Source organism: Cyprinus carpio, chromosome B5 (assembly GCF_018340385.1).
Source record: "Cyprinus carpio isolate SPL01 chromosome B5, ASM1834038v1, whole genome shotgun sequence".
NCBI lineage: Eukaryota > Metazoa > Chordata > Actinopteri > Cypriniformes > Cyprinidae > Cyprinus > Cyprinus carpio.
In genome coordinates this window covers 14,402,258-14,420,328 of record NC_056601.1, presented here as the reverse complement: position 1 = coordinate 14,420,328, position 18,071 = coordinate 14,402,258, and the positions used below count along the sequence as shown (strand labels likewise).

The following is an 18,071-nucleotide window of genomic DNA, read 5'->3' as shown; positions in this document are numbered from 1 at the left end:
TGGTTTTTCCTCAATTATAGATCTCATTAAAGCACATTAATTCAGAACTGGGATCAAGACAAACTCTTGTAAGAAGATGAATGATTAACCACATCCAAATTATTCAGAAACACCCAAGTTTCATGTCTTGCTGCACCTGATCACTAGCTACAGCAATTGCTGTGTGAAGGCAGAGGGCACATTTAATTCTCTCAAATGAGGCCTAATAAAGAGTAATGTCAGACTGATGGGGAATGTTCCATTTGGCATCATTTGTGTTGGTAGTTTTCACTCTCCAAGCGTGACTTTTGCTGTTTCCCTAGCTACTGGATTGGGGTTACCCCTTTTACTTGCCTCCTCAACACCTGTGTTTACATTGGGGCCTCAGCCCCCATGACCCAGCAGCCGTCCCTCGCTCACACTGAAGATGAAGTGGGTTCCCAGCTCTCAAATATATGCTGCTCCTGCACTTTCACCACTATGCAATTCCTCTAAGAGTTCCATTGTGGGCATCAGCAACAGAAAGGTGTAGGTTACATTCCTCCTCCATATTGGAGTTTATTTGAACACGGAAGGGGGTGAAAACAAAGACAACCTGCACCATATTATTGCAATGTGAGTGTGGGAAAAGGCTTCTTTATACTTGTCTTTGTCTTTATGTTTGACCAACGCTACTAATGCTACTAAAACATAAATCGTCTTTAAATCAGAAATTTGCTGGAGAAGGAATGTCAGCACAGTTGTCTTAATTAATGAATCATTCTATTAAACTTATACATCTCTACACTACATGTGAAAACAACATGTATTTTTTTTTTCTTTTTTTTTTTTGCAAAACTGGTTTTGAAACTCAAAACATCTGGAATACCATACGTTTGAGCTAAGGACTTTTGACGGGGCTAATAAATTTCATGACAGGGGTTGGATTCCATTATAAAACTGTAATGTACACTTCTGGAGTCAGCCTACACTAGGAACCTTTCAATTTACAGTTATGAACTGAATCTCTCTATTCAGCAAATTTATGATTTTAAAAACTCGTAAAGGCTTACTGATTCTCTTGTCATTTCATTGTTTTTGGACTATTTCACAGTGATGATAAAGTTGTTATGTGTGCTTTTCTTCTGCTTAACTCGCCTAGTTATTGACACAGTTACACTCAGGGGCTGTATATCAAGAATAAAGGCCATATGTACTCCATTTTGGGAAAGAATCTCTTTTATTATCCTTCACTGTGATTAATTACTTCTGTGGGCGCAAGGCTAGTCCATTTGATTCCCCTATTTTGTGGTCACGAATTCAAGCTGACCAACTCACATGTATTCATTAACATACACAATCTAAGGGGCCATTTACACTACGTTTTCAGCCAAAAACGGGAAACTTTTTATGCATTTTGACTGTTCGTTTACACGACAATGACGTTTTGGGGACTAAAAACATATTTTTGAAAACGGGTTTCAAAGTGCAAGTGTGGGTTTCAATACGGCAATCTTTGAAAATGGTGACATCATGCGCATGCATAGTACGTGTTAAGTATGTAGACTTGTGCCGTACGTGTCGATTTTAAAAGCAAGTTCGAACAAACATACACAACAATGGCGGAGTACATGGTACTGTTGTTGCTGCTCAAGAGTTTGCTAATGCTTCTTCAGCAAAGTGTGGATTTACTTTACCAATATTACAACCAACAGTAGAGACGCACCATATACATCATATAATTGTCAGTTCCCTACAGGTACTGATTACTAACAAGGTCACAGCACCAACTACTGGCCTGGCATACGGATTACAGCTTTTTTGGCAGTTTTCACGGAAATGTATAAACACGAATCGTTTTGAAAATGTTGTAGTGTATATTTGACACTTTTTAAAAACGCAAGGCAAAAACTTTTCTGTTTTTGACTACACCGTTGTCGTGTAAACATAGCCTAAGAAAACTTTACAGTTAAAAAGAACGCCAAATACTCATTAATTTAAGGGTAAACAACTGATTAATATATATACATAGCTTTTTTCATGCTTCAGAAACATATAGAAGAGCAAACGCACCACAATGAATTTACCTTTCTCACACCAATGCGCAAACACACATTGACACACATTGTTCCCTTTGTCTTTAAATTGATGTTGACCAGCTGAGTGTCATGCCTTATGTCCGAAACACCCTTAAATTAAATGTAAATAACCAAACCCTCTGTGTGCATCAACACCATATTTTAAGGGCACTTAGGCTTGGTCTCTAAGGGCCATTCATCATAGTCCAATAAAAATGGGGGCTTGGTTTCTTTGCGACTGTGTCTAGGCTGCTGAAGCCAAAAGAAACCATAATTTCTGGCAGTCCATCTATGCTCAATAGACACGTTATCTTGTATTTTGACTATGCAGTAATACTTCATGCAATGTTTTTTTCTTTTTTTTTTTACTTTTTTACTTTTATTTTACTGCACAGAAATCTATCCTCACAACCTTGTGCAGATTAAGAAAACACAATTAGACGCTGAGATACAAGCTCCTCCTCTGTCCTTACCACACATGCCACTGCCAGAAATTTGTGAATATTAAAAGTATGCCGGATGTAAGGAATCCAGTGTTGTAAATTTAGCTAGACATAATTTATCTTTTCTTAGAAACTTTTTATGTGCATGTGGCATCAGGCAAATGAATAAATGTGTACTTTCCAATTAGCTATGTAAAAATGTTATTGAGACACATCTGCTTGACACTCGTATTGAATCCAAATAGTACACAGCTTTGAGTATCTTTTCATCATAAGTACTAAACTAATGGAAACCTAGTGTGAATTCTAGAATAGTTTGCTTGCATTTGGGAAATAAAGACTGCAGTTATGCATTACAGTTGTCATTTTTATAATATTTTTATTTATTGTATATATACATTTTTCATTTCTGTTTGAGGTTTAGTAATTTTAGTACTTATTTTGGTTGGTTGCAAAGGCAACATTTTTAATTTTTTGTGTGTAAATGCATGAAACAATGATAGGTTAAGACTTTAGATGATGGACAAGTCAAACCTTTCAGGCCTATATATGTTGCTGTAAAATTTAACCGTCCGTTTTACAGTTGTCCGCTTAACGATGCTGTGCTAGGACATTAGTCTGCAGTGAATAATGAGATCAGTTTGGCTTGAGTTCCACACTGAAGTGTTCCAAATTTCTTCTCATTACATCTTACATAATAAGAACACACACAGTTACTCTCATATCACTGTCTATCACTGACGGAGCATTCTGTTTGCATTATTATTATACTCGCTCATGGTACTGCTATTCCAACCATTGTCTTCCTAATTCAACACAGCCCTGATTGTTGATGCACAGTGACATGTTAGTATATACTTGCTAGGTAACGTCATCCGTATGTGTTGAGGAATGGGTGCGCAAAAAAACTTGGAAGACCCTGTGGATTGCATTCTTTAAATAGATAACCAATGAAGTTATTCCTGAGATGTACTCAAACAGGCTGGTCATATTTTTTAACACTTCTGCTTATTGATATCAGACATGTTTTGACAAAAACTTACCTAGGTGGTCATGTAGCTGATAGAGTTATGGATTTTGGTGGTTTGACATTTCATGTTGCACCTGTAGGAATCAATGTACAAATTTGTTTGTGTGAATTTGTTTAAAGAGCAAACCAAAATAACTAATCCTTTTTTTTATTGTTTGAGCATATAGAATTAGATTGTAGATATTTTGCATGGTACTTGACACAAGCCCCAGATCAACTTTGACAGCATTATGGCCCCTGTCCCGCATTCACTGAGGAACTGTAACAAAGGCCTCTCATGCTAGTATAACAGTGCCTGGCATCCGGCTGCACGTTTATGAACTACAGGCAGCCGAGTAGTTGACCAAAATAAATGTCATGTGTGTGTTCCATTTACTTAGAGCTTTTCCCCCCAGTTTCTTTTCATCATCCAGAATAAACAGAGCAGGGCCCCATGTGCATCATGGTCTTCTAAATCCTTTCTGAGCAGTGAGCCTGTTTGTAAAAGCCCCCCCCCCCCCCCCCCCCCAAAATCTGCCTCCCTGAAACCCAAGTATGGCAGCAGAGGTGGGGTGTGGGGTCTTATTAGGAATATTATGTCTTCAGGCCAATACAGGCGCATAACTTTTTGATTTCACAGTTGTTTTCTCATAGACTGGTAACAAATAGGCATCATTAGAGGTCACCTGTTCATGCGTATGAGATTTGTGTGTTTACACTACTCCTGTACTTGAAGACACACATTGCAAAAATGATATATAAATCCTAAACTATATTTATGATGTTCATAAAAACTAACAAGCATACTTGCAGTGTAAACTAGCAGTTCACATGAAAGTATTCTTCAAAATGTACTCACATAAACTAGAAGTCAGCTAAAAGTCTGTACGGTAACTAGTAAACTGTAAAAGCTGTAGGAAATTTATACAATTTGACCTATTAGGACATTGACAGCCATCGACTTTTATTGAATGGAAAAGAGACATCTTAACATTGTGCTTGATGTATCTTTTTGTGATCCACTGATAAAAAAAATGAATGAAGGTGACTTTCATTTTTGGGTGAACTGTTCCTCTAACATGTTACATTTCTTCTAGACAACAGACCAAGTTTGATAGGTTAAATGAGGCTGTTTGTTAAATTTTTTTGTGATGTGAGGAGTGGGTCATCTCTGCTGCCCTTTTCACCTGTTTTTGCTCCCTGCGAACCTGAAGTTCTCAAATACTTGTTTATTGGCAGGCAGATGATTCTGCGGGTATAGTGCAGACATTATGAATGTTGAGCAAATTTGGGGTGGATGACAAGGCGCTATTGCTGGTACTGCACTGTGAAACGTCTGAGAGATGAATGCCAATGAGTGTTATGTCAGGTGTACAGGATGGAGTTTGCCAAATCTTTGCTTTCATGGAAAAAGGCCAAATAGCACAGAGAGAGAAAAACTTTGTGAACTTTGTGAAATGACAGAGATAATAATTCAAGAGAGGATTTATTCAATAGCAATTCCAACTGTGATTAATTACCAGCAGTTTTAGGATAGGGGCAGTATGATTTATTTTATGAAGATATCATTTTGTCGGAAATCACTCCTTGAGATTATTTGCATTTTTTTTCAGGCAGTTTATTTCATAATTTTAATGTAACTCAATATTCTGGATATTTTTATAATCCATATCATTGTTACAGTGCTTGTAGGTGTTTGGTGTATTTTACAGTTCAGTTGTAATTTGAGTGAGAGCAGGATTTGTCTCTCAGATATTTTGGATGCATTTCTTGAAAACAAATATTCTTCTGTCATATCGTTGTATTTTGTACACAGTGGATTTCTGAAAGTATTTTATTTAATCACTTAATTTTTGGGGGTCTATGAAAATGCATCAGTATCAAAAAGTAAGATTCAATGTTTGCCTGTGAGAATGAATTAAACTGAGAACATGTAGGCATGAAAGAGATTTTTAAAAGACATTTCAAACTGTTTAAATGTTGTCTTTTCCAGGAAGCTGGCAAGTACAGGAAAGGAACTCAAAGATAACTTCCTGAGAGCCCTGGCGGAGCGGGAGGAGGCTAACCGCAATGGGGCAATGACTGTGAGTACATTATTACAGCACTCCATTTGCTACGTAATGGGATTCCCCCAGAATATTTCTTCAATTCCATTAGGACGGGAACACAATCCACACTGTGTCAAATTCAGGAGGGTAACCCCCTTCTCTTTCGCACCTTGCTTTATGCCACCTCAGCCTTCTTTCTCAGAGAAGATACACCATAAACAGTAGGAGCCACCGGTCGGGCCCCCTACATTTGGGCTCTTGTATTTCTCCAAACAATTTAATTTGTTCTAGTTTTTACAAGGCTATTTAAATTAAAGAAACATTTGAGTATAGTCTGGGAATAGGCATTATTTTATCCACTCATTAGGAAGAAACAATATAGTAGATATAAATCATTCCCTGTTTGTTTAAGTGGACTAACTTTTACCAGACTTCAGTAAATAACATACTCTGTTACCACGGTCATCTTGCGTGATTTTGTATATCCTTTCACCATTTGCTAGCATGTGTGTACCTGCTGTGTTTGTAGACTGCAGAGCTCCTTATAATGATCCACAGTTTATCATGAGCTACTTTCATTACCAGTGTTTGTAATCCAGCAAATTTGAAGAGATACAATTCTGGAGATGCTAGTGAAAATTTTAGCATTACTTCAGCACCTTTGGACCTGACAGCATTTCAGGTTCTGTTCAATAAAGATGTATGATGACTTTAAAGAGCTGTTATTTCAGATTTTCCACAACTAATAGGTCCACAGGAAACCCTTGACAATCGGTAAGTTTTCATATAGAAAATCTAGTCTACTGCTGTACTGCATTTGTCATACTAAAGAACAGCATGTCAAGCTTGCAGTTTGTGAACAAAGTCCAGATGCTTTAGTAGGATGTATTGATTTAAATGTTTTTGGTCATTAGCTTTGATTTATGGCTTTTGTTCAATCATTTTTAAACATTTTGACTGGTCATTCGTTACATTTGTATGTTTGTTTAATAGTTGCAAACAGGACAAATCCAAATCCAAGCCCCTAAAACCATTTTACCATGGTAGTTTTTATTGTTGTAGGTCAAAATTGTTGAGTTTTTTTTTTCTTCCTCATCCAAGCAGCTATATTACTAATGTACAGTGAAACAATAACATAGTCCAGTTGTTTTTGACTGAAATCCAGATTTTGTTTTTAGTAAATCTGAAATGAAATCATGCTGTTGAAATGATGAGACCAGGAAGGACTAAAATTTAAAACACAAAATGACAGTCCATGTACTGTAAGTCATGCACGTAATTCAACTAAATGATAATTGTACATGGTGTATGTGTTATAAAAGTTTGATTGTGTGCCTTATCACAATATCCAAGACAGACATCTGATGACCATGTGTCATGGCCTTGTGTTCTGAAATCCTTAATAGATGAGACTTCTGTCCAAAAGAACCTTGTTTCATTTAATAAATCAGGGATAAAAAGATCTTGTTTGGGGATTTTTACCTCCTACACAGGAGAAATAGTTTATTATAACTGCTTCATGGGTCAAATGGTGGAAGCATTGCAGAATTCTAATAAATCTGTGTCAGTGCAACTTAAGACCAGAGAAATAAATGAAAGTGGAATGTAAACTATACTCATATTTGTTCTGGCCAGCTGGGAAACTAAATGTTTTTCTGCACTCACCTTGTAACAACCAGATAGAAAACAAGTGTTTTACCTGACCCTCTTGTACTAACCCCAGTGGGATGTGTGAGTTTACGATCAAATGAGCAGCACACAGCAAGCAGGGCTAGCGACTGCTGACAGACTTCCCCACTAATTGTTGACTTTGTAAACAGTGCTATTTTAAAGCCCCAATTCAGAGTCATAACCCAGTATAATTGAGGCTGATATAAAGAGTACAAGTTGTTCCTTTAGTGCAGAAAAAACTCTTTCTTGCATTCATAAATATGAGTGAAAATGTACTGTGCCGTATCAAGCAATGTTATGCTGACAGATCCTCGATTACTCAAAAGGTTTTCCTCGCAAGTGTATAAGAATAGTTAGTTTATGCTTAGGAGGTATCTATTCATAATCTTCATAGAGTTAACATCAAGACTGTTTTCTTTTTTCCTACACGAAAAAAACACGTTTTCATGTTAACATAATTGTTTCAAATTATGTTAAGGTATTATCAGTTATTTGCATAATTTATTTACAGAATTATGGTGATTTTTCTGGCTTAACTTTCAAAAAATTATATGTCTAAGTTGCAGTATAAATAAAATAAATAATGCACGACTGTGATTGGAAACAAGCTTGGCTGAATTATAAAGCTAAAGTGGTGAACATGATAAAAACAGCTTGAAATTCACATTTTGAACACAAGGAAATCTCATAAGCATAACCTAGATTATCTTTGATGTAGTCATTTAATTTGATGTTTTCTGGACCTCCAAGGAACAAGCCAGACAGTTTTGCTCACTAAGTATTTAAAAAATATATTTTTTATACTAAAATATTTTTAATCTCTATCATATCAGCCTATTACATTTGGCTACTGCAACTAATTTCATGCTTAACAAATTAATGGTAAATAGGACAGAAAAAATATACATTTCTAAATATAAAATAGACTGCAAGTTTTTTTGTCTTGCATGTGTCAGTTGTTTAAACACAGTGTGCAATGAATGTTCCAACTTTTAATCTGCTAATGTGGCATTTCACCGAAAAAACGGTGCAAGTGTGTTTTAACTTAATCATGTGCTCAGATTTGGTCGAAAACAGGGGCAAAGCAAATGCTACTGTCATTTAAGTACTAATCAGCACCATCCAGGCAGGGCGTTCTTGAGTCCTGTGTTTAGTGTTATCTTTTCAATCAGCTGAGCTCATAAAGCACTCAGCTCAGCATACATTGTACTTTTCCTCCTCATTGGTGTTGCGAAAGTTGCCCTGCTGCCAAAAGTCACACAAACAAAAGGTGCACCTGGACAGCTTTGGCATTATTTACTCTGGGTAAGAAGGTTTTTTTTTTTTATCAAATCCAGGTCACACCTGTGCTGGATGCCTGAGGGGCTCCATTGTTGGGTGGTACACATTTGAAACTGAAGGTGCTCTAACCCCTAACCCCGCCCCACCCTACTGCTATTTGTTTTTGCTCTTACGCCAGTGATACAATGATGTCAGCATTCATGCCCTCTTCAATTTCAAAGCCAGTGGAGTTGATTTTTGTACTATTCATTCTCTATAGTTTGAATTTCATGATGGAATTCATTCATCCAAGTGCATCGTGGGTGGTTCTGTGGAGAACAGTATCTGCAACCTCGGTCATATTGTTGCCATTGTGTGAACATGTTTTTGAGGTGATATGTGAATAAACAGTCACATAATAAATTAATGGGTGGTTGTTGGTGGTATTCTCCCTCATGCATTTATTTATGCAGAAGAAATGTTGCACATGCTAGTCAAACCACAGCTGCCAAGTAAGTCGTAAAGGTGAAATTCTTTATTTGTTTAGGTTTATGACCAATCAGGGTTACCAGTAGGTCTAAAAATACTGTTATAGATGTAATGAGAATGACAGAATGCTCACATAAAATAAAAACCTTAGTGTCTGCAAATCAGCAAGGGTTTAAAATTTATATTTACAAATTTACATTTATTGCAGTATTATAATTCTTATTTTAAATGTAGTTTGTTACATTTCCTATGGTGTGACATACTATATTCTACATGATTTAAACATGTAATTGGATGACCTTTTTTGAGAGATTACATAAAATATTTGTATTTCCATATATCTGTCATTCCACATGGCCATTTAAATTGAGCTAGAAAGGGCACATTGGAACAAAATAAATGAATCTTTAAAAGCCTTTAAAGCCATTAAATGTTCAGTGCACTTTATCTGAGTTGGTTTTTACCTGCTAATGAGCTTCTAATTACCCTTGAACAGATTTTGTTGTCTCAAGCAAACATTGCTTGCATTTCCCATGTCTGTTTATAAAATAGACGTTCTCCTACTGATTATTATTAAAAACCTGAGTGAAAAACATCTTAGCGTTTTTCTTATACAAAGCAAGTTCTTGTCTTTTGTCCACAGATCCAGCAAGCTCTGTATTGATAAGTTGTGTTCATGTATAGAAGATACTGTGGTCAGCCATGCCGTTCAAAGACCACATTAAGAAGCATAGAAATGAGTGAATTTCCCAGATATATACTATTACAGTGAGAGTGTGTGTCCCGGTCAGCCGGCCCTTTGTCCTTGTCATGGCCAGTAAAATAACAATAGCATGTTGGTTTCAAAGCACTTGACCAAAGGTGGAGGTCCCTTCGAAAACAGTCATGCAGAGCTATCATGTGACCTCCCCTTGAAAGCCCCACAAAGACATTCAAAGGGTTGAGGTTTGGGGTATCTGACCCCCCTAAGTTTGGACTCATTCATAGAAAAGACAAAGAAGTCCCTTTGTAAAATGAATTTAGACATGCTTGGTATTTTGTTAAGGGTCCTTCACTTTGTGGACTGGCACAATATTTTTTACACTCTGAATAGCTAATATGATTAATATCTGAACATGTGTTTAATCTATAGAGAAGAGATCAAGGTATGTTACCAAAATACAAATGGCATGATGTTTTTCCAGCTAACATGGCTGGAAGAACCCATCCTAAACGGTTTCCTGTAGCCTTCCTCTCTAATGAACAGCTGCAAGGGCCTGACCATCTTCTCAAATATGTGCTGGAAGATTTTGAGGAGATGAAATGGGATACACTTAATCTAATTTCTCAAGTCTCTGGGTTTTGTTCATCTGCTTTATGCATTCTCTAGAAAGACTCAAGGTTGTAGACTCACTGATGTAATAAATGTAGAATAACAATGTGGAGGAGTTTTTGGTGCATGTTTGCATGTTTCTATACAGATTCAGTGAAAGTTCACCCAAAAATAATAGATGTTTATAAAATGTTCCCAAAACAACACTGGACCCCATTGACTTTCCTTGTATTGAGGATTTCTTTTTTTTTTCTTTCTTTTTTTCAATATCTTCTTTTGTGTTCCACAGAATAAAAAAAAAGTCATACAGGTTTGGACCAACATGAGGGTGAGTAAACCATAATTTTTGGGTGAACTATTCCTTTAACATAATGTCTCTGGTTCTGCTTCTCCGGTTTAAATGAATTGTGGTATCTTGCTGTTACTGTGATATCTATCATATAACCGCTTGATCTGATACTTGGGCCATAAATCAGAAGACTCCTTAAGTGTTTAGAAGCATTATGGGAGACTCGTGCCATAATCAAAAGTTATTTCCACCATTCCCAACGCATTCCTTTTCACGTTCTCTCCTTGCACTTGTTTATCAGCCGCAGCGATGGAATTCTGTCTAGTCCACTTTCCGACATCGTGATGTTGTTATTCCTGATACTCCTATCCACAGACATCATTTTTCAGCATGACACATGACATGTGCTCTCTTACTTGTAAGGAACCAGTTAACCTCTTTGTGCTGAAGGGTTCTTGGCTCTTCTTTCTGAGGAATGTACACCTGCTCCATCAAGGCCTTCTTTTTCCTTTCCGGAGCTTTATAACCTATGCTGTAGAGCGCTCACGTCAAGAATGAGCTCAACATAAGCTGGACATTGTTTCAGCAGCTGAATACGTCTAAGCAATAAGCACGTTATAGATGATGTGTGGAATTACTTGGGTGAGAATACTTGACCTGTAGCAATCAGTTATTTCATCTTGGGTACTTTAAGAGTTCAAGCACATCCCAGTGACTGCAGACGTGTGGCCGGGGTTTTGCATGGACCTCTGTTGTTGGTAATAGCTGCCCATCCAACTGGGAAATGCAATTATACTCGAGAAGGCTCACAAGCTCACAAAGCACATTCTTTGGAATCCTCTTTGTTTTAACAATACATAGTGCTTGAATGTGTATTATTCCACCTGAGCAAATACTGCACACCATTTCACCCACAAAGCCCTCTCGTTCTCTCTCTCTCTCTCTCTCTCTCTCCCTGCTTCTCTAACCATATGCTAATGTTATAACATTTTTGCCTTTTTTGACAAGCTTGAGGAATGCCATCTTTGCAGAGATTTTTCCTTAAGAGGTATTAGGAACAGTGTGTGACAGCCTCCCAATGAATCATTGCCCTAGTACACGTGCGCACCAATGAATTTGGTTTATTGTAACACTTGCTGTTTCAAAACACTTGACGAGCCAAATTCTTCCCATATTTTCATTTTGTTGTACTATATAATAGCAGGTGCACAGATGGATTGCCATCTTGGCTTGAAAAAGAGTTGTTTCACCTGCCAGAAAACTGAAGGGTATTAAATGCACACATTTAACCTAATACTTGCTATGGAACATGGAATTTGGATACATTGAAATGCATAAGCTAGATCATCACATATATAAGTAAGCTATAATGTAGCCATGAAGTAATCACAATAAAAATACTTGTATATTCTTATATGCTTATATAAATGATGTATTATCTAAAATGCCTTCAGTAATAAGTAATGCAACCAGGAGACCATGAGTAATGTTTTGTACATGTGCATAGAGGATGTTGTGGGAATTGTGTTTTGTCTATGCCAAAGTGGTGATTAGAATTGATATAGTAGTTGAAAGAATGACACAAAACAACATGAGGGGTAGTAAATAATAAATGAATTTACATTTTAAGTGGACTATTCCTTTAATTATATTTACTTATTGTAATTTTTTTCCTCTAATAATATTTTTGAGGTTCATCTACCATTCACAAAACCTATGGTTTTACATAAGTCTCTCTTAGCTCCTATATCCCCTAGAGTGAAAATGTCATCATTGCCCTCTTGAATTTCACCTATCAACTTCCTACTTCCAGCCGCACATCTGGCAATGTTGATATCGCCATGCATTCCATGTCTTTGCTCCCTGACAAACTCAAATCTGTTCATCTTCTTCAGACAGCAGAAGACCTGTAATCTTTTGCAGGAGACTGACAGGCGTGCTTAAATAAACATACTCTGACCGCTATCACTCTGTGGTGCTCATTCAGCAGGGAAGACACTGCTGTGTGCATAAGATACTAGATTCCCATTTTTTTCCCCCTTACACTGTCAGAATTACACTGTTGTAGTTTATTCAGCATTTCTTATTAAAAACAATGTGAAAAACACCATATTAGACGATTTGATTAAATAGTTACAGATTTATAGCTAATGTAGGATCAACATACTTACTGCTCAGTATTTTGTCCAGTGGTGTTGAATATTTTGTTTTGCCATTGATGTATTTGACATTGGTTCAGAAAGTGCAGAGAAAACACTGAACCCTCCTTCCCATAATGCATCAGAACAACTGCTTTTGGGTCTCATGGGCAATCTGAAGGGAGCTTCTTACTCAATTTTCAGGCCAATGCAAACAGTGTAATGTTTGTACACCTATTTCCACTGGGAGTATGAAAAAAGGACTGCAGGACTTTAATCAGAACAGGCGGGCCTTTGATAAGAGCTCTCCCTGAACATTTATCTTACTTCTCTAAAGGGTGTAATGGCATCCACTTTGATCCTGCTTTGGAAACATGATGTAAGAGTGCTGCTGTAGATAACAGTGGTCAGCTTATGTTGTGAGAGTTAAAATGTCTTGTCTTGTCTTGTCATTTATTTATTTATTTATTTATTTATTTATTTATTTTTTTGGTAATTTTGTTGGATAGCCTACAGCATCCCATTTATTTTACAGCCTCTTGTTATAATCGTCTTGACCCCCATGGCTAAAAAGGTACAGGGATATGGTAGAGTCCTGCAAAACAGTGGGGCAATAATATTTGTCTTGGAGAAGCTTCCAGCGATGAGGCCAACAACAGCAAAAGGTCTCCTGACAGGTGTCATGGATGAGAGTTCTTAGAATAACACAGTTGTAAAGTTTGCACCAGTGTAGGATGAGGGAAACTTGAGAGTTTACCATGCAAACAGCTCAAATCCTGCTTACTTGGACATAAATTACAATTTAAGTGTAATGTGAGGATAATTTGGCATGTGTCTCAAGTATTTAAAACTGAAAAGCATTTTTACTCACTATTATCTAAATTATACAGTGCACATCAGAGGTATACATTTTTCAGCATTATATTACATAACATTACATTATATTATATAACATTACATTGTATTATATTATGCTTAAAAGGTGTTTATGCAGACAGTGAATGTCTGTTTGCATTTTGTTAGACAGGACATGATTAGCTGTGACTTCCTGTTTAGCACATGATCAGCTTAAGAATGATTGTAATATTTACTTTGGAGCAGTGCATGATCCTTGGGAAGGAAACTCACACAAGGGCACTACAGAGCATGTTTTCTTTGCCTTGTCATATACAGCTGCTACTTATTCAGACTGACTCCAGTGCAGCATCAGGGCAGACTTAACTTAAAAAAAAAAAAAAAAAAAACACCCTGCATTGGCCAATTCTTGTTAATGGGTTGTAAAATAGCTTTCAGATTACAGTCGTTGCAGGGTTACAGTCTTCAGTCCACAGAGGTTGCAGGTGTGATTTGTTTAGCTTTTTTTCTTTCTGTGATGTATCACATTTTGGGAATCTGTTTTGGTCTGCTCAAACAGTGTGTTGTAGAAAAAGGAAAAATGGTGTGTTTGTGGGGTGGGGGGGTGTATGTGTGTGTGTCTTTTTCAGTTACATATCATACATATAATTGCTATGGGATATTGTTACTCATTTATGTTCCAGGATTGTGTTCTGGCAGCTACTTCATCTTGTATTTAAATTTGAGTCTCTGAATAAATTTGAAGCCGACAACTAAATAACCAGAGGCTAAACATTATGTCTTAAGTGGAACCAGAAAGCCCATCACTTTATTTTGAGTACAGTCAGCTGCAGCCATCAGCCCAGTATGCTTTGATGCTTATAGCAGCCATTATGAAAGAGATGAATACGTTCAACAATGATATCAGCACATCTTGTACTTAAAATACAAAGGAAAATTTGTTTGGCAGCACCACATCACAGAAGGGCAAAAATAAGGCATAACAATTGAAAACTAATATAATTTTACATCACACCTGCTCATTCGAAAGCCATTTTCAGTGAATGTGATCATGCATTACCTAATCATTCTGATTTCACTGAAACATAATGTATACATCTTTTCTAGATGTGACAAACAAAAACTAATGGAGGTTGTTTATGATACCAATCAACAGGAAAACACTTTTTTAGACACACTCAAGAATGTTCCTGTGCTGTGTTAGTACAGAGGAAATTTCATAGATAACAATTTACATTTATTTGGTAATTTACAGTCACTAAGCAATATACAAAACTGTTACTTTATCATTTAATTTTTACTTAAAATGTGGACAAAATGTCTAACAAATAGGAAATTAAAAATACCTAGGCTAGTGGATTGTATATTTATTGTGTATCCTTTTAACAAATTCAACAGTGTGAATTAAAATGATATTGTAAATCTTCTGAAGAAATATGCAATTGTTAACTACTTGGAATAGCATATCGCATACATGTGCATTATTAATGTATTGGTCTTAATACAGTTAAGTCCAGTATTACTTTGTAAATCATCAGTTTAGACTCAGTAGTCTGTCCTTTTCAGTGGGTGGTGGTGGTAAAGCTCAGCTGTGGTTGTGGTTGTGGCTGAGGTTTATCCTGATTTACCCATTAGTCACAGCACTAATACATTTATTCATGTATTCAACACAATTCTAACAAACTCATATTCTGCCATATGGCTTATTGTCATCATTGTGTCTTATATATTATTCATTTGAAAGTGATTTTCACTCTAAAGGAGGAAGCCAAGTTGAATGAAGTAATGGATTCAGTCTTAAATATAGGGCAAATTTGTCTTCCTTCTTAGGCCTATCATGCTTTTCAAAGGTCTAATCATAACCTTGTTTCCCTACTGTTTATTTTTGTCTTCCTAACCTTTAATTACCAAGCTAAGAATCAATCTTTAACAGGTCTTTCATTTGTTAAATTGTTTTTGACCACTGAAATTATTATCTGTATTTAGCCTCCAATAAAATGTTACCACATTTGCAAGCACTTATGCAGACAAATAAGATTTTTTTCTCTCCTTTGATTTTTCTTTAAGGCACTTGCAGATGGTTTAGGATTTAGACTGTGCAGTATCGTAAATAATTAATCAAATTAGAATTGTCTAATTAAAATAATAAGCCTATACGCTTGATCACGTTTCATGCCAGTTTTGAAGCATAATACAACCAAGGACTATGCACTTTACCTTTATCCCTGCAATGCCTTTTTAGGTTCTCAAATATAAGTTTATGTTATTTTATCTTATTTTTATTTATTTTTTATCACTTGGGGGGAAAAACAATTATTAAGTGTGTAATTTTTAGGAATTTACATGTATATCAAATTTCCATATCTGTGGGATAGTCACTATGTCTGCTGTTAATTACACTTTATCTATGCAACTTTGTCTTAAAGAAAACGTAATTTTTTTAGTGTTAACTCTTAACTTTTATGTACTCTAAGACTACTGCTAAATATGTACCATCTGCAAACACATCTTTTCCAAGCATGTATTTGAACCAAGGGTTTATGTGCAGACTGTACCACACAAGTAGATATGGGAATTAGTCATCAAGAGCCCTGCCAGCCTCACACTGTTATGCCACTTGCTCTGTCACACCAAGTAAATATAAATAGCACCACTAACCACATGCAGTCCAGTGAAAGTAACCCTATGCTTAACTGAATGCATTGGAATTTTATGGAAAACTGTAAAGGTGTTTGCAGATGTGTGGCAACCACACTCTAGAGAATCTCCTTTTAGAGTGTGATTAAAAATTATGCATTGATAAACGTTTCTTTTTCAAGTACTAGCAAATAATAATCTCTAACTGTTGGTATAGTCTGTGTGGAAGAATTGTTTCAGGGTGATTTAGTGTCTTGATTTAAGAATACCTTAGCTTATGTACATAAATAATATATAACGGGTACCAATTAATTCATCTAGATTCAGGAGATTTAGGCTTAAGGAAAAGAAATCTGTCTAATGAAGACAGAAGCCTATTCTGACTAAAATAAAATTCTGAATACAAAATTTGTGTCAGTTTGACAAAAGTGGAGCTCTATAGAAAATAACGGAGCCCGTAGCAGTAAAAACAACCCTGAGGTAACCTTATTTTAGACCTAGTAGCAGGAGTACTCATTTGAGCTGTTGTATTAGGTGTTTAAGAAAATTAATTATAATATATATTAATATATAGGGATTAATATAACTTGAAATGAGAATTTCATGAAACAAAGTATTTAAAGCTACGTGGTCAGCACATAGTGTGATGTATATATTTTAAACAGTATATTATCAGCTTTTCTTTTTTTTCAGGGCATGGGTTGCAAAGTGACAAACATTTTGTAAAGAAACAAAGTTTCCCTTCTTATTTATTATTTTAAAATATTAAATAAATAATTTTTAATTTTCATAATTCACAATGTATGTATAGTGCCACAATCAATCAATAATTAAACAAACGTTTTCAATACAAATAAGCACAAGTCAAGCTGCGATACCAAACAGGACCACAGGGAGATGCCAAAGACCTGACTGTACTATCGCAGTAAAACAAACATAAATAAACACTAAAAATAATACAACCCAATAATTTAAAAAACCTTAATACAAAGCCAAATATAAAAAACTAAAAAAATTAACTGAAATACATGCTGAAAAAATATAATTTAATGACATCTCGACATAAGTCACTATTCTTGCCGCAATCTCTGAAATCAGCTGTGTTTTCTCTGCATTAGCGCTTTCTCCATGAGTTTACCAGTTTAAAATGATGTAATCGCAAAAACTGACAACATGTCAGAAGTGCCGGTACACTAAAGGCTAAAATATAGAAGTGCCAGTCCATACCGGCCCACTTCAAGCACTGTATGTATATATAAATAAAAAAAAAAGAGAGAAAAAAAAAAAAAAAAAAAAAAAATATATATATATATAGAGAGAGAGAGAGAGAGAGAGAGAGAGAGAGAGAGAGAGAGAGAGAGAGAGAGAGAGAGAGAGAGAGAGAGAGAGAGAGAGAGAGAGAGAGAGAGAGAGAGAGAGAGAGAGAGAGAGAGAGAGAGACAGAGAGAGAGAGAGAGAGAAAGGTACTAGACTAGAAACAGGATAGTCTTAAAATGGTAATTAGTTAGAAAGAAAGAACAACACTAACGGTAAGATACTGATATAAAATAAACAAGAATGTCTTTGATGACTTTTTGACATTTTAAGGGACATTTTAATAATAGATAAAATTCTCAGCTCTTTTAAGTAGTTTTAACCACAAGTTCAAATTAGTTTTTTTTTTGTTTTTTGTTTTTTTTTACTGTTGTCAGATCCTCATGTCTTATCAACACTTCTCATCATAATGGGTAATGATGCTTGACATAAGAGGAATATATGTTTTTTTCCCTAAACCTTGTTAAGATCACAACGATATAAACATTTTTGGCTGGAAATTACACATTACACTCCACCCAGTGCTTTGAAGCCATGCATCATTTGTTCTGCATGCACCAACAAATCTCT

At 35.9% G+C, this 18,071-nt stretch overlaps 1 protein-coding gene across 3 annotated transcripts in view; it reads left to right on the top strand.

Moving 5' to 3' along the window:
* cfap299 (cilia and flagella associated protein 299) overlaps nucleotides 1-18,071 on the top strand; it is a 44,658-nt gene that overhangs the window by 10,858 nt on the left and 15,729 nt on the right. For 2 of the 3 annotated variants that reach the window (XM_042724541.1, XM_019104622.2), the window contains exon 3: nucleotides 5,482-5,572. In XM_042724541.1, coding sequence (XP_042580475.1) covers nucleotides 5,482-5,572 — 91 coding nt within the window. Of the gene's footprint in view, nucleotides 1-5,481; nucleotides 5,573-10,557; nucleotides 10,597-18,071 lie in introns of all 3 variants that reach the window. The other variant, XM_042724542.1, reaches the window with a different exon arrangement.